The 25771-nt window shown below is 41.8% G+C and overlaps 1 protein-coding gene across 2 annotated transcripts in view; it reads right to left on the bottom strand.

The window, feature by feature from the left end:
* adamtsl3 (ADAMTS-like 3) overlaps positions 1 to 25771 on the bottom strand; it is a 315217-nt gene that overhangs the window by 59009 nt on the left and 230437 nt on the right. For both annotated transcript variants that reach the window (XM_049561501.1, XM_049561507.1), the window contains exons 10-14: positions 16086 to 16197; positions 15798 to 15936; positions 12392 to 12442; positions 3938 to 4148; positions 2057 to 2204 (exon numbers count right to left, since the gene is read on the bottom strand). In XM_049561501.1, the coding sequence (XP_049417458.1) occupies positions 2057 to 2204; positions 3938 to 4148; positions 12392 to 12442; positions 15798 to 15936; positions 16086 to 16197 (661 nt within the window). The remainder of the gene's footprint in view (positions 1 to 2056; positions 2205 to 3937; positions 4149 to 12391; positions 12443 to 15797; positions 15937 to 16085; positions 16198 to 25771) is intronic.

The raw sequence follows: 25771 nt of genomic DNA, 5'->3' as shown, positions 1-25771 counted from the left end.
TTTTTAGAGTTCAGATAAATAAAGGTATCCGATGAAATGCCAAGTTTTTTACACTGATCTGGAAAAATGTAAAAGCCATATACATACATAAATATATCATATATAAATATACAATGATGAGGGTGTTAAAGTATGGTGAAATAGTAATGAGAAAGAATATAAGATTCCATTTTTCCATATGTGTAGATTTGGGGGAGACGCAAGGGACACATCCCCACAACATATAGAGAATACCGTGAAACTACTATTTGCCTAAATCACTGAACTCAACAGGCCTTTAATTTCTTTTACACTTTTTTGATCAGTGAACACTTACAGACTAAAGAGATATAAATAACTTTCCAGGTAATCAAGGTATTGACATATTCAGAGTTTATGACAGCTTTAGCAGAAGTCACTTTTTTCGGTAAATTTGAGTAAATGATGGTCTTCTCTGGTCTTCTATGGTTTTAGTAAGATGAACTGAACCAAGCTAACGATGTGCAGCATCTCCAGTTTAAATATTATATTTACATGTGCGATCTACACAGCTAACTAACATTAGCTCAGGTGGGTAGCCAACAGTGAACTGAAGCTAAAAATGAACTGTTTGGCAACCAGACCAGGCCTCTAATTGAGACAGGCCTTTATTTGTGACAATATGTAGCTACACCAGGCAAGTAAAAGGGACTGGCCGCTTAACTGGGACTAGGCCTTTAATTAGAATTTCACAGTACACGGAGTATGAGTACTAGTCAACCCCTCATCCCTTATAAACATAAAAGTAGCAGGGGACTTTTACTTTGACAAAATCAAAGACATTTACACCATAAATTGATGCAAATTGTTGCATAAAAATTCACAGTAATACAGGAAATTAACTGTTTGATGCTCAAAATATTCTGGTAGAGGACCCTCGCTTTCATATGTGCCCCCCCCCCCCCAAAAGTTAAAACGAAACTTACGCCCTTTCTTTTGTAAACAGCTTGTGTTCATGCCTCAAGCGCCCAGTCGCCAGAAAAAATGCTGCCATTGTACATTACAATTACAAGTTTCATACATATCCTATTAACGTCTCTTAAGTAAGGTAGTTTAGGAGCTGACTCTCATCGTGGGGTGCAGGGCAGGGCTGCACGATAATATCAGCATGTCATTGGTATTGGCCGATTTCAGCTTTAAAATAAACTATCAGACACAGCCAACACGATGAATGAATATTACATACATACAATAATACATACAAAGTGTTGTGTTTCTTGTCTATATCTGCCATCTCCATCTCCATGCTAATTCCAACCACAGGAGAGACTTGATGATCAATGAAATTAGCTGGTGAAAAAAGTGGATATATTGATATTGGTAATCGTTATCCACCAAATAAGTTGTCATATATTGGAATATCAGATATCGGTCAGATAGTGGAGGGGATGGTAGATGGTGTGACCACAGACCACTGTTTAGGATCAACAAACAACAAACCCGGTGATTTTTCTTAAGTCATTCCTGTTGGTTTCCGGCAGCAGACGTGGGTGTGTTTTTTTAGCAATGTGCGGCTGTTTTTCCAGCATCTTTTTGTCCTCAAACATGAGTGTTTTGTAGTGACCAGTGGCTGTTTTTCCAGCAGGGTTAGTGCCACAAAAAGTGGCTGTTTTACACTGCGACACTGCTGCTTTTCCAGCAGGATTATGCCCCCAAAACTGTGTATTTTAAGCCAAAACATGATCTTTTCCGACCATAATCAAGTGTTTTTTTGACCACACTTAGCTACACATTAGTGTCGCTGAAACTTAATGTCTCAACATATCTGCTATATAATAATGTGCAAATGTAATGGATGCATGGTTTGCAGAAATGCACAATGAGTTAGCCTTCTGGTCCAAATAAATTCCTCCCTTTATCCAGTAGGAGAATATTTATATAATAAAATATACAAAAAATAAAGACAATAGACATTTGTAAATGCCTGTCTATTATGGCCTTAGCTTCCTTACACACTCACTCACTCACACACACACACACACACACACACACACACACACACACACACACACCTCTCTGTCAATAATAAGTGTCCTACCTCTCGGCTTGTGGCAGGCAATAGGGACCAGACAGTCTTCTTTAACGTGAGGTTTCAGTGACGCGTCACAGCCTCCGATGTGCTGCCCACGATGGTCGATGCACAGAACCACACGGTATCGGAGGCCACGTCCGCACGTCACTGTGCACTGCAGTGGGATGACAACTCACATTACCTCACATATTATACACTTCACAAGCAGCATCAGTCAATTCCAGTGATTGAGGTTGTGTCTAACAGTTATTTTTATTAACGATTTATAAAGTGCTTCGCAAACTTTTTGGCGTGTTACCATTTTAGTTTACTTGTGATCCGACCAGTTTATAAGTCCATTGTGGTCGCTGAGCCCATTTGAATAGTAATAAAATGAAATGACTCAGTAATGTTGAAGGAATGGAAAAAGACTGTTACAATAAACTCAACTTTGTGTAGCAGAAATATTTTTTTTTCTTTTTTCCTCCTGTGTTAATCATCTCGTTACCCCTCAGATTGATTTTTTCTCCTCCTCTGGGAGTCCTGACCCTCAGGTTGGAAACTACAAAATTAAACTCCAATTATTTTTGGATTAAGTGATTCATCGTTCAGTCTACAAAATTCCAATAGTGGAAATGCTTAGAACAGTTTTCCAGAGTCCAAGGTTAAGTGTTTGCTTTGCTTATAATGTCTGAGCAACAGTCCAAAGCCCAAAGATCTGTCATTTACAACGATATAAAACAGAGGAAAGCAGCAATCAGCAGCACAGTGGCCAGAATAAAATACTGGGATAGGACGTTTCTGTAAACCACAGATATGCTACATTAAAACATTTCAAATGTGTCATATCAGTGTTTCTGAAGTGATGTAGTTGACAGACCACTGTTTGAGACCAACAAACAATGAAACCTAATTTTAACCAAGACACTGGGACATTTCCAACCGTATGTCGCAACCAAAACTGAGTATTTTTGACAAGAGGTCTGGACATTTCCGACTGTGTTTGTGATGACAAGATGACAATAGAAGGGATCAATAAAACATATCTGACTCTTATTCTGATTAGAGATGTCAAGACATTTTCAGCTGTGATTGTGTCAACTAAACCGTTATTCATTTGTAAGATGTCAGGACATTTTAAATTATATTTTTGGCAACAAAACTTATTATTCTTCTTATCTATTCTTCAACCAGATGTCAGGACATTTCCAATTGGTTTGTGGCAACACAACTGAGTATTTTTTAACGAGACGTCAGGATATTACTAGCTGTCGGGACATTATCAGCTTGTTTGTGGTAACAAAACCGTAAAGCTTTAATGTGAGGTTGGGATATTTTCAGCTGTGTTTGTGGTGACAAAACCTGTATTTTTTTGCGAGTTGTCAGGACATTTTCAGCCGAAAAGAAAAAAAGTATTTTTAAAGAGCTGTCTAGCCATGTTTGTGACAACCAAATTGGATATTTTAAGCCAAACATGATGTTTTCCCAACTCTAACCAAGTGGGTCATGTGCCTAAACATAACCACCACAATGTCACTACATAAAAATTACAATTGAGAGCTCAAGAAACATCAAGTGTTAACATATCTGCTTCATATGAAACATACAAATGTACAAAGGTAGCATAACTGTGGTTTGCAGAAACACACAATGCTACCATTTGATTCTGGCTGTTTGATAACTGATTTAAATGATTTATTAATTAGCATTTTTGTTGCTAATTAATCTTCCGTTGACTTATCGATTAATGTACTCATCATTCCAGCTCTAAAAGTGATCTCCAAGACTTCATTTTTTTACAAGTGATAGAGGAACACAAGAGACAAAAGTAAAACTGAAGAGAAAACAGGTGGATTTTTATACGTCCAAATAAAACCAACTGGTGCTTTATAATTCAGACTCACTGACCTGTGACCACTCCATGGCCACCCACTGGGGGCAGGCGAAGACGTTGCATATCTGTCGGGTGGTAGGTCGAGGGGAGTGGGTGCACTTCCACTCCTCCACCTGGGAGAACTGTCCGTGGGTGTCCTCCTCCACGCACAGCACGCTGCGATCCTGCCAGCCGCCTCCTTCACCACAGGACACTGAGCACTGGGTCCAGGGGCCCTGCTCCCAGCTGCACACACACAACAGGGGCCAAGCTCACTTAACGCTTTCTCAAAACATTAAACAATGCATTTAACGTTTGGTGACACTATAGTGTCGAGACCTACATTTAAAATATCTGGATGTTTTTGTTCCTAAAGCAAGTTCATGTTGTCTTAGACCACAGTTTTGATGGAGAGCTGAAGTGGGAGCACAGAGGGAGAGACATGAGGCAGAGATACTGTATGAGGTAAAAGTAACAGGTGCATGCCGGTGTTCTGAGAACAACTGGAGGTTTGTTATTTTAATTTGACCGCTGATTTGGGCTGATCACCAACATGTTGAGCAGCTGCTGCAGCAGCAGTGGCTGTGACACACAGCTTATGGAGGCAATTAAGGTACTTTAAAACCCCTTAGTGCCCAATTTTTGCAATTTGCGTCAAAATCACATTCCCTCTGTGAGCCATAACTCAGACAAATCTGAACATTATCATCACATAGTACATTTTCAGATCCAGTGCGACTTATACATGCAGAAGATCACGTCATTATCAGATGTGCATAAATCCACTACCAAAATAATCAGGGACAATGCTGCTTATATATCTCCAAAACTGATCATTTTAGCCTGAGAATCATCATGTTTTAATTTTTTTGTCAGCATTAAAATCCAGAAATAACAAACTCTTCATGTTGCAAAATACTGCATATTGATAGCAATATGTTTTCATTACTAAAGGCTGGAAAGTTCAAGTAACATCCCAGGAACACTGACATGATCCGCTATCCTTTCACATACAGATAATTGCCCTGTGGACGGGTGGAGGCCAGGGGTGATTGTGTTGATTCTGTCAGAAGGTCCACAGTGTCAGACTTGAAAATAGAGCCGTTAAATATTGGTCAGGACCGTTTCAATGAAGATCTGCTTTAAGGATTTAGTGGCATCTAGTGGTGAGGATTGTAGACTGCAACCAGCTGAAAATTCTCCCAGTTGGGATTCCTTCAGTGTTCACATTATCACTCCGACCTTGTCACATACTGACATATATACCTGGGGCGATTGCTCTGAGACAACAAGGGAGGCTGAACTTCCCCTAAAATTTCATAGAAGAAATGGTCAAATATGCACTATTGAATTTACATTAAAATAAGAATTTACAATGCATTAAATGTGCGTTTAACATCATGACTATGATGTTCACACGTCAGCTGTTTATCACCAGTTTTCAAATGCGACCTCCCTGTCATACATTCTCGTGTCAGCATGGTGAACGCGGAGCCTCCAAGCATTCCTATGAGACAGCGCTGAGCAGGTTTTTTTTCATGCAGCAAAGCGAGACGCCTATTGGATAAATGCGACAAAATCGTCACTTCCAGGGAGGCTCAGCTTCCCTGGGACCTAATGGAGCGGTAGGCGGGAGAGGACGCTCGGTGTATGCATGATGATTGGAGGAATTGTCTAAAAGGCTGAACCCCTTTGTGATTGACAGCGCTTTGGAAATACACACTGGCACCATCCCATTTCGAGCTCAGTCCCATGCGGATATTTGCGAGTGGCGTCTTCTGACAGAGTGCCGTCCAGAGTTCCGTAAGTGATATAGTTCATTTTCACCGTTTGTACAGAGTTCAGGTGTTTAAACCCATCTGAAAATCTTGGTACCCTGTGTGCATTGGTTGTTGACGTTCTGGGATTCCATGTCCATTTCAGTTTGTAACATGCATCATATGTTTTAAAAATATGCTACTGTTTTCACAGGAAATGTACAGATTGCGTACAGTCTCTGTAGCATCATGAATTTAAGTTTTTTTCCTTTGACAACAAACACGCATAGTTATGTTTTGCCGACACATGCACGTGGTTGGGTTTAGGAAAAAAGAACAAGGTTTGGCTTTACGATCTTACAGGAAGTGATCACCAGCCTCGTGGTTGAAAGTTTCTTTCTTACTTTTCGCCCCCTTAACTGATGCTGTTGTGTCGCCACATTTCCCCCTGATGCCACCAGGCTCTGTTACAAAAGAACGGTGACCGACCGCATATCATGTCAGTGTGAATGGACAGCCTTTTTGGTGTGTGACACCAGAAGTCGCTGCCCAAGCACCACTGTTCCACAACCTCAGAGTGGGACCAGGTTGGATAAATGAAGATCCAGATGTTCAGGAGGTTTTTACTGGGAGACAAATTCACAGAGGTCTCTTCCTCCATAAAACAAACAGACCAGGTGATTTAAACCGGTAAAAACTCAGAATGAAGCAGTGTATTACTAAAAATAAAAGTGTTTTGCAGAGGTATTCGGCTCGTCGTGGAGGGGCTGGGCAAGTGTGGCTGACCTGAAAACGCAAATGGCCGTATCTAGAGCCAGTGTTTGGTTTTTCCTTTCTGTGCTACTGTAGAAACATGGCGGTGCAACATGGCAATTTCTATAAACAAGGACTCGCTCCCTATGTAGATACAAACGGCTCATCCTGAGGTAAGTAAAACACAACAGTTCTTATTTTCAGGTGATTATACACCAAAGAAAACAGACTTATTATATTTTATTCCATTTCTGCCAATATATCCTCCTAAATCCTACACTGGACCTTTAAATCACCCAGTATATGATTTTTCACAGCTAATGTCGAGTCCACTTTAAACAAACTTTACAATCAGCAGTCAGTAATTTACCCCCATGATACTCCCTCACACACAGCTGGCAGCAGCCTTGCTCCTGTTGCACCTTGTTGCACCATGTAAACATGAATGATAATGGATCGAGATGCTCAACCCTGATATGATTATCTGCATGTTGAGACCTCAAAGACAAGATCATTAAATCATCAAAAGGACGGCACTCCAATTAAATGATTTCAAAATGCATGGTGGTTTCAGGCAGGCATGGAAACTAGCAACAACAAATGAACCTATAAATCATGGAATCAGACGCCTGTCATAAATTGAAACGAGGCCATTTCCACAATTGTTAAGCTCCCAAAACACAAACCAAGGGCCAGTTTTTTTATACTGTGGACACAAATGAGTATATGTATAAAAACAGTGCACTATTTACAGAGCTATTATCAGACAAACCACAGTAAAAATGCATCCAGTGCAAATAAGTCAGAGATAATCTAGACATACATGCACTGAAACATTTCAACAGTTATTTAACATGTCAGTGGAGATTAAAGTCAAGAGGGCCCTGTGGGGAAAAGCCTCACACCTCCAGTACAGATACACACACACATGAACAAACGCTCTCAGCTCTGATCCAACATGCTATAGAACATATGCTGGTGTGCAGCTGCAGCGCGCCGCACAGCCAAGCACGCCTGAAGGAAATGATGGCTTATTATCGTTCTCTCCCTGTGACAGCAGTCACCACCAATCACACCCGATGGGACCGCTGAGCCAGGAGCTGAGCTCACAGAGCTGAGAACACCACATCTACAGAGCACACAGCCAACTACTTCTGGGACGAATCCTAGAATTAAAAAAAAATAAAATCATATGCAAAACTGGAGCGCTGTCTGTCCCCAACAGAGAGATGAAGTCAGACTGAAGAGGAGAGACGCCTACGTTGATTGATGGGTAATGCTTTACTTTGGGAGACAGCTGCTGTGGAACAGAACTTACTCTGTTTTTGCTCATTCCGCATGTAAAATGGCAGCAGGTTGGGAATAGCTATTTCAATTTTCTTTTTTTTTGGTCAAAGGGACGGTAGAGAAGAATAATCTATTTGCTTTTTACAGTTATGCTGAAGTGCTGAGGACAGTCTGGCTTTTTCAAAAACTGAAACATCAGGTTCAGTTTTGGCAAAGTGGTGCAGAGTTTGTTTCTCAGAAAGTAATTACAGTTTAGAAGAGAGCTGGCACAATATCAGATTTACACTGGCAGCACGGTGCTGCAGTGGTTAGCATTGTCGCCTCCCAGCAAGAGGGTCCGAACCTTAGTGTGGGGGGCCCCTTCTGTGTGGAGGTTGCATGTTCTCCCCGTGTTAGCATGGGAATTTAAAAAATAATGATAATGCTATCAGACACATTTACCTTTAACATTGTCTATGCTGTGTTTTACCTGTTTGGCAAATGAATCACAGTTAAAATACCACGAGTGTAGGGAGGTAAACACAGACTCTGTAATCATAACTGTACACAGGTGTACAAAAAGGCTCTTTTAAGACTCTTCACGGCTCCATATTACATCTCAGACCTGTTAGTCCCTTATGAACCTCTGCATAGTCTGAGATGCTCGGGCAGAGGTCCTCTGTTTGTTCCAGAGTCCAGACTGAAGACTAAAGGGGACAGAGCTTTTGCAACCAGGGCCCCGAGGCTCTGGAATGACCTGCCCGAGGATATAAGGCTGTCTGAATCACTGGTTTTATTTAAGTCTCTCCTAAAAACGTACTTCTATTGGAAAGCATATCCTGACTTCATCTGAGCTGTCTGTCTATTTTATTGCTTTTACTTCCCATTTATTATCCTGATTTTACTTTTTCTTTATTTTATCTTTTGCTTTAGTGACATTTAATGATTACATTTGTTTTATTCTCCTTGTGTTTTAAACGTGTTTCGTTTTATTGTACAGCACTTTGCAACTGTGTTTTAAAAGGTGCTATATAAATAAAGTTTATTATTACTATCAATATTATAAACAGAGTGATCACACTTGAAGGTATACTACACAGGATCGTTGGTTACTGTTGCAAACACACTTGTTGGCAAAGTGAAAAAACAAAGCCAGCTCCAGATTCACCCTCGTTTGGCATTTCACCGCGCTATATTTGTGTTTTTTTCAGCGCTGTGTCTCTTGGATGTCTGCTGTGTACGGACTGGCACCTGGTCGCTACCTGTTTATAAAAATGCTGTGAGGATATATGCACACAAACGTCCCAAACACAGAAAATAAAAAGAAAATAAATAAATATAGGCAGAGGGCAGAGTCTCTTCAGAAAATGTGCCACTACACACTAAGAGTAGAGCTGCAACGATTAGTCGACTAATCGATGACGAATCGACTATTAAAATAATCGGTGACTATTTTAGTAGTCGACTAATCGGTTTGAGTCATTTTTCATAGAAAAGTACTATAAAAGTACCCCAGAATACTCTTACTGCAGCTTCTTATGTTCAAATATTGGGGTTTTGGGGGAGACAGACCGACATTTTTCAACATTTTAACACATTTTTAGTTAAAATCATTAGTTGACTAATTGAAGAAAAGTTGACAATGAAAATAATGTTAGCTGCAGCCAGAGCATGTGAGCGGAGCGGGTGAAAATTTCCGCTCCTCACTCGCAGACCTGTCACTTTGCGCCGCTCGTCCGCTCCGCTTGGTTCTGCGCATTCTTTGCTCCGCTCCATCATAAATTTTATCCCGCTCCACTCCCACTCACTACTCCGCTCAAAAAAACTGCGTCGTGCTACCCTAACCTGTAATCTTCTGTTCACAAATAAAACGGGGTCTGCCCATTTTTCCATTGTTCCGACCATATTAAACCCATTGTTCTGAAGTCCCATTGTTCCAAAATCATCATGATGCCCTGTGGTTAAGGTCTGGTTAGGTTTAGGCACAAAAACCACTTGGTTAGGGTCAGGAAAAGATCATGGTGTGGGTTAAAATGAAAAAGAAAGTGGCAAACACATAAGCTGTGAGCCTGCTCCGCCTCAAGCCTTTCCCAGCTGACCCAGAGCCGGTCGCAGCGCACCATCAAGGCAGAAATACGCCCGAGCTCCCCACACAACCTGGACCCCAGAGTTAATAGCAGGAGGTTATGGTGTTTCACTCTCTCCTCTCTATGACACTTGTATCTTGACCAGTAGCCTACTTTTGTTGCGTTGCTGATCCTCTATGGTACACAAATAGCTACAGTAATAATCACATATCGGAACAACGGGACGTCGGACTAATGAGAGGTCGGAACAATGCAGCACCAATAAAACAAGAGCTTGGTAGATTCTCCGGGGAAGCCCTCTCAGTTTCTTTTCTGAAGCACACAGTAAACTCCATAGTTTTGAAAGAAAATAGTGTGGGTGTGCGCAGGTGCAAAGATGCATTCTGGGTGGGGCATGAGCGACCGGAGCGAAATTGGAACGAGAGATAAGGCTCCGCTCCACCTTTTAAAAAAATAGCCGCTCCTCGCTCAACACAAAATCCTCCCACTCTCGCTCACATGCTCTGGTTGCAGCCCTAACTGAGAGTGGGTCATAAGTGATGATTGAGAGGGATTACTTCTATATGAGTCTTTATTTGTTTTTAGGAAACCCTGCATGGTATACCTTTAATGGATAGTGAAAAGACAACCAGATGGCAGGGGGGGAGGAAGACAACGCAAGAACAGAAAGAAAAGGATATGATGTAAGGTGCACTGGGTTATTTGCATGATATTATGTGATGTGTTTTATTAACATGGTATCAGTATTTCACTTTCCAATATCACGTTTATCGTCAATACTGCTATATCGGGACACCATAATTTACAATGTGCAGAGAGAGACCCGTCTCTTTCGCTCTCTCAAGTCAACTTTATTTATGCAGCACTTATGTAGTACAAAAGTTTGAGTGATAAAAGCAATAAAATAACAATGACAGTAATGACGCCATAATCTTTACTGTCATTATTGTACCTATAGCACAGTGTTTTTACAGTAACAGCAAAAAAGACAATCACATTACGCACAGTTAAAGGCTGGTGAGTAAAAGTGTGTTTTAAGTTGACTTTTGAAAGTCTCAATGGAGAGGGAGAATCAGAGGGTGGAGGAAGAAAATTCCAGAGTTCTGGGGCAGCGATAGCCCTGTCCCTGTAACACTTAGTCCTGGATCTTAGGACAAACGTAAGGGGAGAGGGGAGCTCTGTGATGTCAGAGGGGGCGAGGCCGTTTAACACTTTGTAGACAAACATCAGAATCTTAAAATGTATCATGCAGCTAACAGACAGACTGTGTTAGGAGGCAAGAGTAGGGGTAATGTGCTCCCTCCTTTTTGACCTCGTTACAACTCTTGCTGCTGCATTTTGGACGAGCTGAGGACGTGATAAACACGACTGAATAATACAACACATTGCAAGAGTTGAAGCGGGAGGATATAAAGGCATAGATGACTTTCTCCGGGTCAAAAGGTCAGAGAATTGATCTGAGTTTGGAAATGATGTGCAGCTGCATGAAACTTAATTTTACTACTTGATTGATTTGTCTGTCAAACCTCAACTCTGAAACAGAACTCCAAGATTTAACAGAGAGGATTAAATGGCCAAGATGAGGAGAAATAATGCTGTTGTCCAAATAAAATAACTTGAGTTTCCATCTCATTGAGCTGGAGAAAGTCTGAAGTCATCAACTCAGATCATAATCAGATGAAACAGTAAAACTAGGCAGCATTGATCAGATATGAACCAAGACTCTGTTGCTGTGTTGCCTGTTTGTTGCCTAAAATGTCTTCAGAGACGTATTTTAATGCTCTGTTATATGAGCATTTGTGAAGGAGGTGGCCGCCATATTGTTTCCTGTACTGTAAAAAACTGCAAAACTAAGCATGGCTGATCAAATATGAACAAAGATTCTGTCACTGTGTTGCCTATTTCTTGCCTCAAATGTTTTCAGAAACACATTTGAGCTCACTGTTTAACTGTCATTCAAGTTCATTTGTCACCAGCTGGCCGCCATATTGTTTCCTGTGTCAAGAAGGCCAAGCTGCGTTATTATGTCACCCACCAGTGTGAGCGTTTATTGGTCCAGTGCGATGCAGTGTGATCTGGTAGTTGTTGGTTTTCTACCTCTTGGGCAAAAGCCAATTTCTGCAGCCTTTTCTCTCTGTTCCCTCTGGTCACATGGCACCAATTTCAAAAGAATTTGTGTCTTTATACTGCATAGACAGCTCAGTTTAATGAAAAGATCAACATTGAAAAAATGAGTCTATTTTAAACTAGGAATATGAAACTGTGAGGTTAAATCAGCTTTGGGGAGCTGTCATGTCACATTTTAATGTAGATAAATTCCTCCCAGCTACTTTTGTGGAGGATTTACAGCTTCTCTCCCCGAAAGTTTAACGTGTTCAAATGACTCTCTGTAACTCTCATTTACATCCTTTATGCTGGTACTCCTTTTACATCTGGTTACAGGGTGCATCAGTGGATGTATTCAAACCAGTCATCATATCACTGAGCACTTCCTGCTCACTGATGTCCTGTGATACAGCTCGCCAACACCCTGTCCACACTGGCAATATGTGAAACAACAGAGGAAAAACAGCAGTGATCTTCTGTTTTGTAGCTTTTAGGATGAAGGATTGTAACAGTTACTCACCGAGGCAGAGGCTGGAAGTGATCATACGGCATCACCTCTTTGAATCCATCACTGGAGGAGACAAAATATCACAACACACTGTGAGTTTATGAGACTGTTATGTCAGACAGCAGCCGTAGTCACGTGGTCATAAGAATCTTGACAAAGCATATGTGATAACTGTGCGCCCACACAGAGAGCTCAATAAGAGCACTCTGGCCTTCAAGGTTATGATGAAGTGGTGGAGGAGTGTCAAGAGAAAACGCTTTGTGCTGCTGATTTAGCATTTCTGCTCTTTAGCCTACTGATTAAATCCTCCATTGATCCGGCCCGTCATAAAAGAAGCACTGTGATGAGCTCAGGAGATAATCAGCTGTTTCATACTGGTACTTTTTCTGGCAGGTGTGAAAATTGTAATGATTCGACTCAGCCTGCAAATCTGAGCTCTACCCGATCAGATCGATCCAAAAAACCCTGTTGGGGGGGTAACAGGGATAAACCAGAGTGTAACCAGTCAGGCTGCTGCATATTGTTATGAACAAAGTCCTGTCAAAGAGTCCGTCTGCAAACGCTTTTTTTGATCTTTATTCTAATACCATTACAAGGCTTGTGTGAAAGTAACACAAAGGTATTGCTTTATATTGTGAGTCATCACAGCAAAATGTGATCCTGGTGACACATATTGTTGCGGGAACTACCACAGAAGCAGTTTTGAGTTTTTTGCCAGGTGTTTATATGTTGCCACCCCCAGTTTATGCCCCTGGTGGCTGGTGCACATTGTTTTTAAGTTGCAGATTGATGTATTGCGGCTGGAGTGATCCCATCACAAGATGGTTTCAAGTTAAAAGTAAGTTTTTGTAACGCTTTGGCTTAAAATACACAGTTTTGGGGAGCACAGTCTCCACTGGAATAGCAGCAATGTCTCGTTAAAAACAATTGCTTTTCACTGCACTATCCCTGCTGACAGGTCGCTGCAAAACACCCACATTTGGAGCCTAAAAATCAGTTGGAAATGGAAATACAGCAATGACTCGCTAAAACACAACTGGTTTGTTGTTTTCGTTTGTTTTTATTAACATTTTTCACTCATCTCACTTGGAGCTAACCTAATACATAACATTATCCTTTCTGATGCCTGTGCATGTTGCTCTTAAAGGAATTGACCACTTTAGAATGAAAATACAGACAGTACTTACTGACCCTCATGCTGACAACAAGTCCAGTGTGGTTTTTTAATCCACAAAACTCGTTCGGGGTATCAGAGGATAACAGCTAGCCGGATTTTTCCATACACTTGAAGTGCATGGAACGCACATCCAAAATCATTTTGGAAATGTAATAAAACCCCGCTAATGCATTTCAAAAACGTCAGAACGGCTCGTCCGTCGTAATTGCGAGACTCGAGAACGTCTCTGAACGTTCTTGAGTCTCGCACGAGTTGCCATGTAAACACAGCACGCCTGCAAGCTAACTGACCATGGTGAGAAATTATGCTATAAAAGTGGAGTAAATTATGTCTTTTCAAGTCAATTTTGTATTCCGCAGCTTCAGGGTACTTGGATTACGAAGGACGAGCCATTCTGACATTTTTGAAATGCATTAGCAAAGTTTTATTACATTTGCACTTCAAGTGTATGGAAAAATCTGGCTAGCTGTTATCCTCCGATACCCTGAACGCGATTTGTGGATTAAAAAAAACTACACTGGACCAGAGTCCTGCACTGGGTCGGCTGATTTGCGGGTGGTTTTTAAAAAAACATTTTTTCCCGGGTTTGGATCTGGGTGGAAAAAATAACATGCGGGTCGGATCGCGGGTTTTAGATAAACACATCAGTCATTAGTTCGGTAAACTACAGATAACTATCTTGGTCATTATTTACTCTCTGAGAATCACCTCCGCTATTTCGCAACGGTCATTGGTTCAGCTGTTTACACGCGCTTCACCATTTAATAACACAATTTGTGATTGGACAACAGAATCAACATGGCTGCCACCATCTAACAAGCACCGCTTCCAAAACAGTAAATAATTACTTAGGTATTTGAGAAATAAGTGGATAAAACGTACAACTATCACTTTATAATGTTTCTGAAGTGTTTCCCTGATGGATTACTTCTCTCCTCGATGGATTCTAAAAACACGTGACGGCTCGTAACTGCTGAACGTCGCTCTGGACAGAAAGTAAGTCTATTATTACACATGTAAAGTTCCTCTACATAGATTAAAAGTTTAAAAGCATTAAACGTAACAAACAAGTGCTTTTACACTCGTATGGGAGAAGAACACAGAGGGTTGATGATGGAGCTGAAGGCAGGTTGTTATTGTGAGAGCTGGTTCAATCAGGTCGTTGTTTACTCACTGGCACCTTAACTGTGGCGATATGCTGTTCAATATTCAGCCAATATGACCCAAAATGATTACTTTAAATCCGGGTTACAGGTCGGGCTGCAGGTTGTGTTTCAACGGGTCAGACCGGGTTGCGGTACTGATTGGCCTGATGCGCGGGTTTGCGGTTTGGGTGCAGGTTTGTACGTCGCCGGGTCGGGTCGGGGCGGATCTTGAAAACTGGACCTGTGCAGGACTCTGCACTGGACTTCTTGTCGGCATGAGGGTGAGTAAGTACTGTCTGTATCTTCATTCTAAAGTGGTCATTTCCTTTAAAGCTTTTTTCTGCCCAAATTAGCACATATATGCAGGTTAATTAAACACAGGAAAACTTGCTAAACATAGGCGACAGACTCCTTTCCCATTGACAGCAGACCAGAGCTGTGTACACAGCTCTGCAGTAGTATGTCTTTATTCTTTTACTGGTGTGACAATTTAATCTCATGGACATGACGGCAGCAGCAGTAGCATGATGTAAGTGGGTTTTTTGTCCACTAACAAAGTGGCTTTAGTTTTCGCTAACCATATTAAGGAGCACTTAACACATCCAGCCAGGAATCACAGATGAAAAGTTGACTTTTAGAAACTCTGGTACAATCCTGGTCATGTTCAGTTATGAGCATTGTCGCTTTCAAGTTAGAATGAAAGCAGTTGGCCATTACTTCACTATCAACTTTGTACAGGGTGGTTGACACGGAAATATTATGGCAGCCACAGTGTGGTCTGATGGTGGCACAAGGGGAAAGATTGCGATGTCCTCATTGAGCCTAAGGAACGACTTGCTGTTACTCTGAAAATAGGTGCGCGAAGCTTTGTTAAAATAGAGCCAGGGTGAGCTGTTTTAAAGCAAGCAACACTTTGCTTAGCCTGTTCACTGATGCATGGAGCAGGTTAGGAGATCCTCATTGGGAAAACTGAAACAATCTGATGTTGCTTGTTTGCACTGTGTCGGTACAAAGAGGTGCAATGGTGTCAATATGTCACTGAAATGTTGTTATTTGTGACGTCAGTGCTGTAAAATCCAACTTGTAATGATCCTACCTCTCTAGGCAGGGGTCCATGTTACACTCCTTGAGTTTTGGAGTGGGTTTGGTGTTTTCAGGATAGCTGTTACAGTGATGATCCGGCAGGGTTTGGTTGGATCGGATGTCTGTGCACTCTGCAGAGTTCAGCTGATAGCCTGGGGGAGGAGAGCAGACGCAGGCTCAACAGATGAATCACAATATACAAAAGCTGAGGATCAATAAAATCTAAAACAGTGTTAATTCAATACTCAAACACGAAGACACATGTTTACAGATACTGTCAGCTGACTGACGGTCACCTCACCTCCTCCACAGGTGACCGAGCAGGGGAAGAAGTCAGTCTCTCTCCACTGGTACCTGATTGGCTGGTAGAAAAGAAACTGGACAACGGTGTCCTTGGAGCCTCCGTACTTCATCTGCACGACATGAAGAGTGAATGAACAGTAGAAAAGAACATTGTTATATTGAGTAGTGTTAGAGGAGATCAGGGGACACAATAGGAGAGGAAAGAAAGGCAGAGTTGAGCTCAGTAAAGAATCACACTAAACAGAATCAAGGAGCAGAATGTTAAATACTGTGCAGGACTGTCAGTCACTGTTGGTCAACGACGTGCTCGCCTGTGAAAGTGAAAGTAAAAGCTAACCCCACATTTTTATAACACTGGTAGGCAAACGGTTCTGACAGAGTTCACCTTAATTTTATCATTCCTGTCACTAAAGATTCACTTTATTGTCAGCTGCTTTCAGCTCCAGTATGAATTCAACACTTGAACAAGCACCGGCCTCATCAGTCCAAGGTTAGACAGGGTGTTATATATTCCAGTCACATTACAGCTTTTATTTCTGCCCTCCATTCAGCACTCCAGGTGTAAGACTTCAATGTACACACCTGATGTACAACAATACTACAAACAAAAGCATGTAAATAAATAAAAGATAAGAAACAAGCACAGAAGGTAAAAGCAGGTCTGTTGATTTAGTTTTATGCAGAGATTTTAAAAGAGTCTAAAGTCTAAAATGCTGGCCTGATCTCCTCAAGCAGATTCTTCCAAAACCTCAGAACCATGACGGCGAAGACAAAGTCACCTTAAAGGATTTTTCAACGTGGACCCTATCTGCCTGTGTAAATTGGTCAAAGAGGCTGATGTGGACAACCATTTTCCAAATTGGTGCAGTACTGAGGGAGTGGGCAGTGGCCGGCAGCTGCAGGACGGGCTGCAATGGAAGCACATGGAGCAATTGAACTTTGTTACTGTATGTCAATTAAAAGTGGTTATTTTCACCACAGACGGGCTCAGATTGTTATTGTAAGTGTCTGAAGTGTCTCTTTACCTTTCACTTATATCACGAGATGTCACTTGTTGCAGGAAAACAACAATGGGAATGTGTGTGAGTTCTGGAGAGAGTATAATAACCAGAGTAGTTTACAGTAAACATAGGTTGGTATTATCTTAAAGGAATAGTGCACCCAAAAATGAAAATTCAGCCATTATCTACTCACCCATATGCCGAGGGAGGCTCAGGTGAAGTTTTAGAGTCCTCACAACACTTGCGAAGATCCAAGGGGAGAGGAGGTAGCAACACAACTCCACCTAATGGAGGCTGACGGCGCCCCAGATTCAAACGTCCAAAAAACACATAATTGAAACCACAAAATATCTCCATACTGCTCGTCCGTAGTGATCCAAGTGTCCTGAAGCCCCGACACAAAAAGTTGTTTGGAAAAATGTCATTTGAACTCTGTTTTTAGCCTCATTGTAGCCTGTAGCTCTGACTGCCTCTCTGTGCACTGCGCTCAAGTGTGTGCGCTTGCTGGACACTTGAATCACTACGGACGAGCAGTATGGAGATATTTTGAGGTTTCAATTATGTTTTTGGATGTTTGAATCTGGGGCGCTGTCAGCCTCCATTAGGTGGAGTTGTGTTGCTACCCACTCTCCCCTTGGATCTCCACAAGTGATGTGAGGACTCTTAAACTTCACCTGAGCCTCCCTCAGCATATGGGTGAGTAGATAATGGCTGAATTTTCATTTTTGGGTGCACTGTCCCTTTAATGATATTCAGTGTCATAGATGATTATTTACCTGATTTCAATCATGTGAATGAGGCCTTAAACTTGACTGTCACCTGTATTTATGTGAGCTGGAGTACACAGATGAAGAGCAGATGAGGAGAGAAGGAGGGAAAAAAAGCAGCAGAGGGTGAACCAGCAGCAAAGCCATGAAGCCGAGAGACTGATGGTGTCTCTGTCCCACCGCTTCCACCAGTCAGCTGATTATGGCGCTTCCTCTTCCTGGTCAGCCAATTAAACTTTGCCATGATCTCCCTCAGCCATTCATATCGTTACTGCCACACATTAAATCTGTTCTCCTCTCTGCTGCTGTCAGCTGTCATTTTCGCAAAATCGTCACACCCTCCTCCACAGCATTCACCTCCAGTCACCTTCTCCAGAGCCCAGGACGGGCACATCAAAAGCCCACTCCTCTTCACATCTACACCCTCAGCTCCCTCTTCATCTCATCACCACCATTACCACCCTCCTGGAATATATATGACATCATGATGGGGGTCTAATCGCCAAAGACTTTTCATGTTTCTCATACTTACGTGCACATGTGAATAAATACAGTTTTCTCTCCTGATTGAAATAAATATGGGTGGTGACAGAATCCAAAGGTTTGAGCCACATTGTTGAAATTAGGTAAATACAAATCTTTTAGACGACACTAAAATACATTTAAACTACTCTGATTGTTATACTCTTTCCAGAACTCAGACACATTTCCATTGTTGTTTTCCTGCAACAAGTGACATTTCATCATATTTCAGAACGAGCCTTCCACTTAACGAGGCAGTAACAAACAGACTGGATCAAGTGAAAGGTAAAGAGACACTTCAGACACTTACAATAACAATCTGAGCCTGTCAGTGGTGAAAATAATCACTTTAAATGAGCACAGTGATGATGTGTAGCTGCCCCGTGTGCTTCCATTGCAACCTGCCCGCTCATCAAGTACTGGACCTATTTCAAAAATTGTTGTTCACATCAGTCTCTGTGACTGTTGCTAAAATCACATATCTGCTGTCATAAAATCCTGTGGTTGGTTTGTTTTCTTTGACACCAAAAAGAACCGCACCAGAGTCCGTTTGGAAGCAGACCGAGATCCACCTTTTCGAGTGGTCTCAGTTCAGCTGGTTGGTCCGCACCAGCGCTCCCTTGACAGCTTTCACACCAGCCCAAACGAACCGCACTAACCACGCAAACTGACCTCATTCATTATACATGAACCAAACAGGTTAGGTGTGACAGCACCTTCAGCAGACAGGAAATGAACTGTTCCTGTTTCTTGCTGCGTCGCACTCACCTGTGTGTTACATGTGCTAATCACAGCCTCGACGTGTTGCTACATTTTTAAGGAGCGCATGTCAACTACAGCGTTATTATTTCTGTTCTCTGGTCTCACAAAGAGCTCAGAGAGAAATAACTGATGGTAAGCATTATGAGGAGGTTATTATTAGACTGTAAATCAACTGCATGTTATAATTGATCACTAACACACAGAGAGGATGAGAAGAAGGCGTCTTGTTGGCTATCGTCATGATTTGGAGCTTCACACAGTGGGATCACTGTCACACACTTTTTAATGACTTAATGAACAGACACAGTCGGATACAACGATGGCAGTTTTAACAGCTTTGTAATCAGGGAAAATACCCTCACTGATGTGCATATGTGTTACCATGGTTACATGTATGCACTGCAAAGTCTTAGGGCTGCTGTGGAACTGCGCCCACTTAGGGCAACAAAGAAGTTCGTCTCAGGTGCGTCGCTGCAATAGACAAACAAGAAAGGACGGTAGAAGAGCACTGACGATAGTCAAGGACTGAAACGTTTGCTGCTGCCTATACAGTATTGACTATTTAGGATTTTTTGCACTTTGAGCATGTTTTTTGTGCAGGGATGTCTTAAATAGATCTCAGTCTGTGGACCTCTTTGATGCTTCCTATCCCAGTTACATTGGTGTGTGGGTATCTCCTCTACCGTCCTTGTATGTATGAGCATAAATAGGTTTTGGGATATACGTGGCCTTCATCAGGATCAACTATGAGATCACGGACAGATTTTATTGGTTTAGCTGTTGAAATTATGATAAAATCACATATCTGCTTTCATAAAATCCCACCAGAGTCCATTTGGAAGTAGGTGCAGTCCCTGTTCGAGTGGTCTCAGTTTGGCTGTTTGGTCCGCACCAGGGTTGGAATGACAGCTTTGACACCTACACAAACAAACCGTACTAACCGCACAAATGGCCCTGAGTTCACTTTAACCGAACCAAACAGTGTAGATGTGACGGCACCCCGAGAGTCATGTCCGAATGTCTGTCAAAGACGATAAGCAAAACCTTAAACTACACCGTCAAATACACAGTAATGTGATCTCTCATCCTGATTCTCATTAGAATCAATCAATTCAATCAATTTTATTTATACAACCTAATATCACAAATCACAATTTGCCTCACAGGGCTTTACAGCATACGACATCCCTCTGTCCTTTGGACCCTCACAGCAGATAAGGAAAAACTCCCCAAAAAAACCCTTTAACGGGGAAAAAATGGTAGAAACCTCAGGAAGAGCAACTGAGGAGGGATCCCTCTTCCAGGACGGACAGACGTGCAATAGATGTCATACAGAACAGATCAGCATGATAAATTAACAGTAATCCCTGTAGAAGCCCTGCTGTAGTATTTATTGAACAATTTATTGAACAATTATCCAATTATCTAAGAATCAAGGTCACAGTCAAATGTTACTCAGAGTTTACTGGCTGATGATTTGACACAAACTAAAATCTTTCAATCTTTCACGTCATCTTTCAGCTTTTTCAGACAGTCAAAGAGTTGCACTTCCATAATTCAAAGAGCAGAGAGCTGCCTTAGTAAAATAAGCTCTGTCCAGCAGCCGCTCTTTTCCTTTTGATGATGTAATTGACGTGTAAGTCATTCATCACAACTTCGGCCTTGTGGACCAAACTACTGAATGTGTTTTCTGACCTTTCAAACACAGAATGTAATGTGTCATATTTATCACCAACTAGTTGTAATGACATAAAGCATATCCAGTGTCGTAACACACCATATAGTGACAAGGAGGAAAAGGACTGAGTCAAATTAGAAATAATAGTAAACATCAAACCCAACAGTACAGCACCAAGACAATAATCTTCAAAATTCTGCCCTCCAGCACGCATGGCACATCCAGACGCTGCTGTTACAGCATCTACCCACATCAGCGCGTCCCAATCCATGGTGGCAGCTGTGACATAATTCTAAACTGTTAAGCATGTGCACAGACAAGCTGTGTTTGAATTGCATCCAGACAGAAGGTCTTATTCAAATGTGTCTCTTATATCCACTTGAGATTTGTGGAGTGTGAAGCTGCAGCAGGCTGAGTGGATGTTGGGAGTCGAAGCTCTGGCTTCAACATAAACTGGACAAATCCTTTTACATCTGCATCAGATAAAACTGTTGGCAATCAAGGATTTGGATCAGACTTCTAACACTGTATCTATTGAATAAATCAGCAGTATCAACACAGATACTGACTCGCTGATAATCACATAGAAGCTACTTTTGGTTAAATAACTGAAGTCGTCTGATGGGAATAAGATGCTGTAACCGCTCTTGGCTGCCGTCCAATCCTGCATCAAACAACATAATGACACTTCTTCCATGTTAAAGGATGATTTATTCTATATTTTTCTTTTCATCTACGAATGAAAAGACCAAAACAATGATGTAATAGTCAGTCTCTTGATACTTTCCAACTTCCCTCCCCTGTCTCTCACCAGCCCACTCACTTAAAACAAACTCCTGCACACCACAGTTTCGCACACATTCATTTACTTGTGGCGGGCCGCCACAGTTACAACATCTGCTGCCATGTTTAGATTCCTATTTTTGAAGCTGGAATATTCATTAGGTGCACCGTTGGAACATATACATATACCGTTTGGTTATTATTTGCTCCACAGACAGAAGGCACAGACAGAGGAGCAGTGAAAGTGAAACTATAATCTCAACAGCTGCTTCTCTCATCCATCGATCTGATCTGATCGTATCGACTGATCAATTATCCACCGCATGACTTAAAACTCCTGCTGCTGCTGCTGAAGGAAAAAAAGGAAGAGTTCTGCCTGTGCTGCATTCAAGGACCCACAAAAAACTCAGAATTTAGAAAGGTTACACAGACTGATACACAAGGACGCACAGGCAAGAAAAAACAAAACAGAAAAACAAAAGCAGAACAACACAGTAATTCTGTGGCACTGTCTAACTTGGGGTTACAACGAGTCAAACACACATGGACTTTCAAGCAGGAGACCACAGTTTGTGTCCAGTGTGAAATTAAGTCTACGCAGTTATGTGACTTTATGTAACTTCACGAAGTACTTCATGTAGATCATGTAACTATGAAAAGTATTATGAACTTGTCATCACATAAGCCTCGTTTCCACCGAGCAGTACGGTATGGTTCAGTTCGGTATGCTTTTTTTCCGTTTCCACTGCAAAAAGTTGTGGATAGTACCGATGGAACCATTCCTAACCATTACCATTTCTGTTGGGGTACCTAGCACACAGATCTGGTACTAAAAGGTGGAGCTGTGAACACTGCAGTCTGATTGGTCAGTAGAGGACGGTCACTCTGCTCAGGGCTGAGTTGTGTCTGGTTTTGAGGCTCATGTAACCACTGTTCATACTGTGGAGAGTTTTACATACATTAATAAACTGTAACTATAAAATGAAAGGATGTTTTGCTGCCTCTCACAGCAGCTGGAGTCTGAGAAAAAATAACTTCAGTCACTGGGCCGACTGCCGGCAACTTTTAAGGTGGAACAATAACTCGTAATGTTACTCAATGCATGAGCTGATGACGTGACTCAGTCAACACACTTAAATACTCCATATGACAACTTTGAGCATCACTTTATTGTTTATATGACAGACACTTTCAGCAAGGAGTGGATCCTCAAGCATTTATATGTATTAATTTCAGCTGGGTTATATGAACTGCATATATTCTAATCCTCACTCATAGAAAAGAAAAGGGTCGCATAGCGTCGGGCGAACACAACACTAAACCCCTGAGCTTGCCTCAGAAGGACTAAATGCACAAAGCTGCTATTTTTAAATATCCCATGGAGAGAGACTCTCACTGCAGCCTGTTCTATTTTGTTGTGAAAATGTGGGCGTGTAGCCTCGTTCTGTGGACGATAAACCAGGTGCAGACTTGTTCCTGTGTCACTGATAATGAGGAAATACAGTGAGTGCTGGATGGAGCAGTGAGTGACAACAACCCTGCCCACATTTAAAAGTATGGTTTGCAGTGGAAATGCTAGGGTCTAGGTACCATGTCTGAAGGGTTACTGTTGGTTCCAAAGGTGCCATACCGAAAATGTGTGGTGGAAACTGGGCTTTACGTACATGTGAAGTTTTAAGTAAAATCACAACTTTATTAAACTTAACCAAGTGATTTTCTTTCCCAGAAGCTAAACAAACTGCTACTGTTTCACAACGACACTGCAATCGTTGTAATAGACTCTGCATTGGTGTTGTTTTTGTGTTGCCAGCGTGGAATTTTAAGCCCAGTTCAGACCAAAGACTGTACTTGTACTTCCGTTCTGATTTGCAGCTTTTCAGACTTATTTTGTGGCTGAATATAATTTGTAGCTTCTTAAAATCTGAATGAGGATAGTGATAGTGAGATACTGGCTACAGTGATGAAACAAAACCAGCATCAGATGGACTGTATTCATAATCAATACGCCACAATAATATAAATAACCAGCACCAATTCATCAGTCAATGAGAATGTGTGTGTGTGGGCGGGGTATAAGCACATACAGCCAGCAGCAGCAGCAACCCACCGTCTGACACGGCACACCGTGAGGACGGAAACAGAGGGCTCAACGGGGACGGAGCACCTGCTGCAGCAAGCCAACATGCCATCATTTTCACTTTGACATTTTGAGTAGCGGACTTCACTACAAGCTGATTGGCTGTCAAAACAGGTGACGTGCTTTACATTCTAAAACCAGCCTCCGGTGATTTGACCAGCTGAGTCACAGGTGACACCATCAGCTGGATTCAGTCGAGCTCAGACCGGTCAGTTCACATCACTGCAACTTTTCTCTGAAACGTTCTAAAACGGTTTTGTCTCATCGCGAATCTTTGGTTTGAACTGGGCTTTAACACATTTCCTGCCCACCACCAGGTAATACATTATGAGGTTGTGTCCTTTTTATGTTTTTCTGTGAGACATTGCTGCTGCCACACAGCCCCAGGACACAAAAGGGTCGCACATATATAGTTCCTTTTTTAAAACAATAGTTAACAGCTTTAGTGAGTACTCTTATTTGTTTTCTTTCTGGGATTGAGATGAGAACACCAATCTCATGTCTCATGTCAGCATCTTTCTGATACCTCTGCATTTCTATGTACAGTTTTTGGTTTCAGAGGCGGTAATGAGGTGTAAAATCTCGTTACAGGCCCGATGATACCAAACCTGGCAACACCTCTGTGATCACATGTCTCCAGGAAGCTGCAAACAGCCACTGCACCTTAATTTTTGTTCACCCAGAGTTTAGAAGAAAACTATGAGCATGTTTCACCAAATATTGAACGTGTGTCTTTATGAAAGGCTCAGTAAAAAAAAGCTGGGCACTGCAGCTCTCAGCAAACTTTACTCAAACAGGAGTAAAAGGTGCATTTGTTGGGGGCGTTTTTCAGCTGCAGATTTGATGAGTATTTCTGGCAGGAAGATGTTGTACATGTGGGATTGAGTCAAAATAAACTACAGAGTGTGTGTTCATGATAATGAAGGATCATGTCAGCCCTGTGATAGTCTCGCAACCTGTCCAGGGTGTATCCCGCCTCTTGCCCAATGTCAGCTGGGATAGGCTCCTGCCCCCCAGGATACAGGGTAAGTGGTTACGGAAAATGGATGAATAAATGAAAGATATGATTAATCATTAAATATATTTCCACATCATCATACTGTACTTCTCATCTCTCTCTTTGTCTCTTAAAGCGACACTGACCTTTCTGGAAATTTTACACTTTTCTTTGTTTAGGTTAAAATGCTATTAATAAGATGATGGCACACTAAAATGTAAGTGAATTCCACCAGAGATAAAAACTCATACCATTCTCATATGGTTCTAAGAAAACTCTTAGCATTCGAATGCAATGATTGGCCGAGCATCCTGTCTGTCTTCTCCATGTGGAGGCCTCCAACTGACATAACCGCTCGTGTAGCATCCTGAGCTAAAAAGGGATGAGATGGTTGCGGAGTTTCTGCCGGACAGGTATTTTTAGTTTGCTTCTAATATAACATTATACTGTATATGACAACACAGCATCCAGTTGCTAATGGCTAATGTTAGCCTACTGTAGCGTAGCCTCTGAAACATTAACGTTATCTTCCTTGTGCGTTTCCACTTACGAGTAACGTTAACGCTACTATCTAACGTTAGCACTGTAACCTTATTCTAAAACTCATCATCACTGACTCTGGTTGCGTTTTAAAACTCCAGGGTTGCGTTTGACTGTCTTGGTTGTTACAATACACTCGCTCTCCTCTTCCGTGTATCTAACATTACCTTCCCAACGCCAAGTCTATCATAGACATAATGAGGATGTAATGGAGGAGGGGGGAGTAGGCCTTTGGCGGGAGGTGGAGTTGCAGGAGGAGGGGGATGGGACTGGGTGCTGTGTGAAATGCAAGAAAGGTAAGAGTAGCTTTAAATTCCAGTGATGCTGTGTTTATGTTTATTTATATTTCAATTGGGTTTTTTAAATAAGTGAAATTAACACAGATTACAGCACTGAACCCAGGGTGGAGGGTTCAAATCCCAGGAAGAGGGAGCCCTTCTGTGCGGAGTCTGCATGTTCTCCCTATGAGTTTTCTCTGGGCTTTCTGGCTTCCTCCC

The sequence above is a fragment of the Epinephelus fuscoguttatus genome, linkage group LG2, assembly GCF_011397635.1.
Source record: "Epinephelus fuscoguttatus linkage group LG2, E.fuscoguttatus.final_Chr_v1".
Lineage (NCBI taxonomy): Eukaryota > Metazoa > Chordata > Actinopteri > Perciformes > Serranidae > Epinephelus > Epinephelus fuscoguttatus.
The sequence above is the reverse complement of the archived record's forward strand: the minus strand, read 5'-3'. Positions and strand labels throughout refer to the sequence as shown.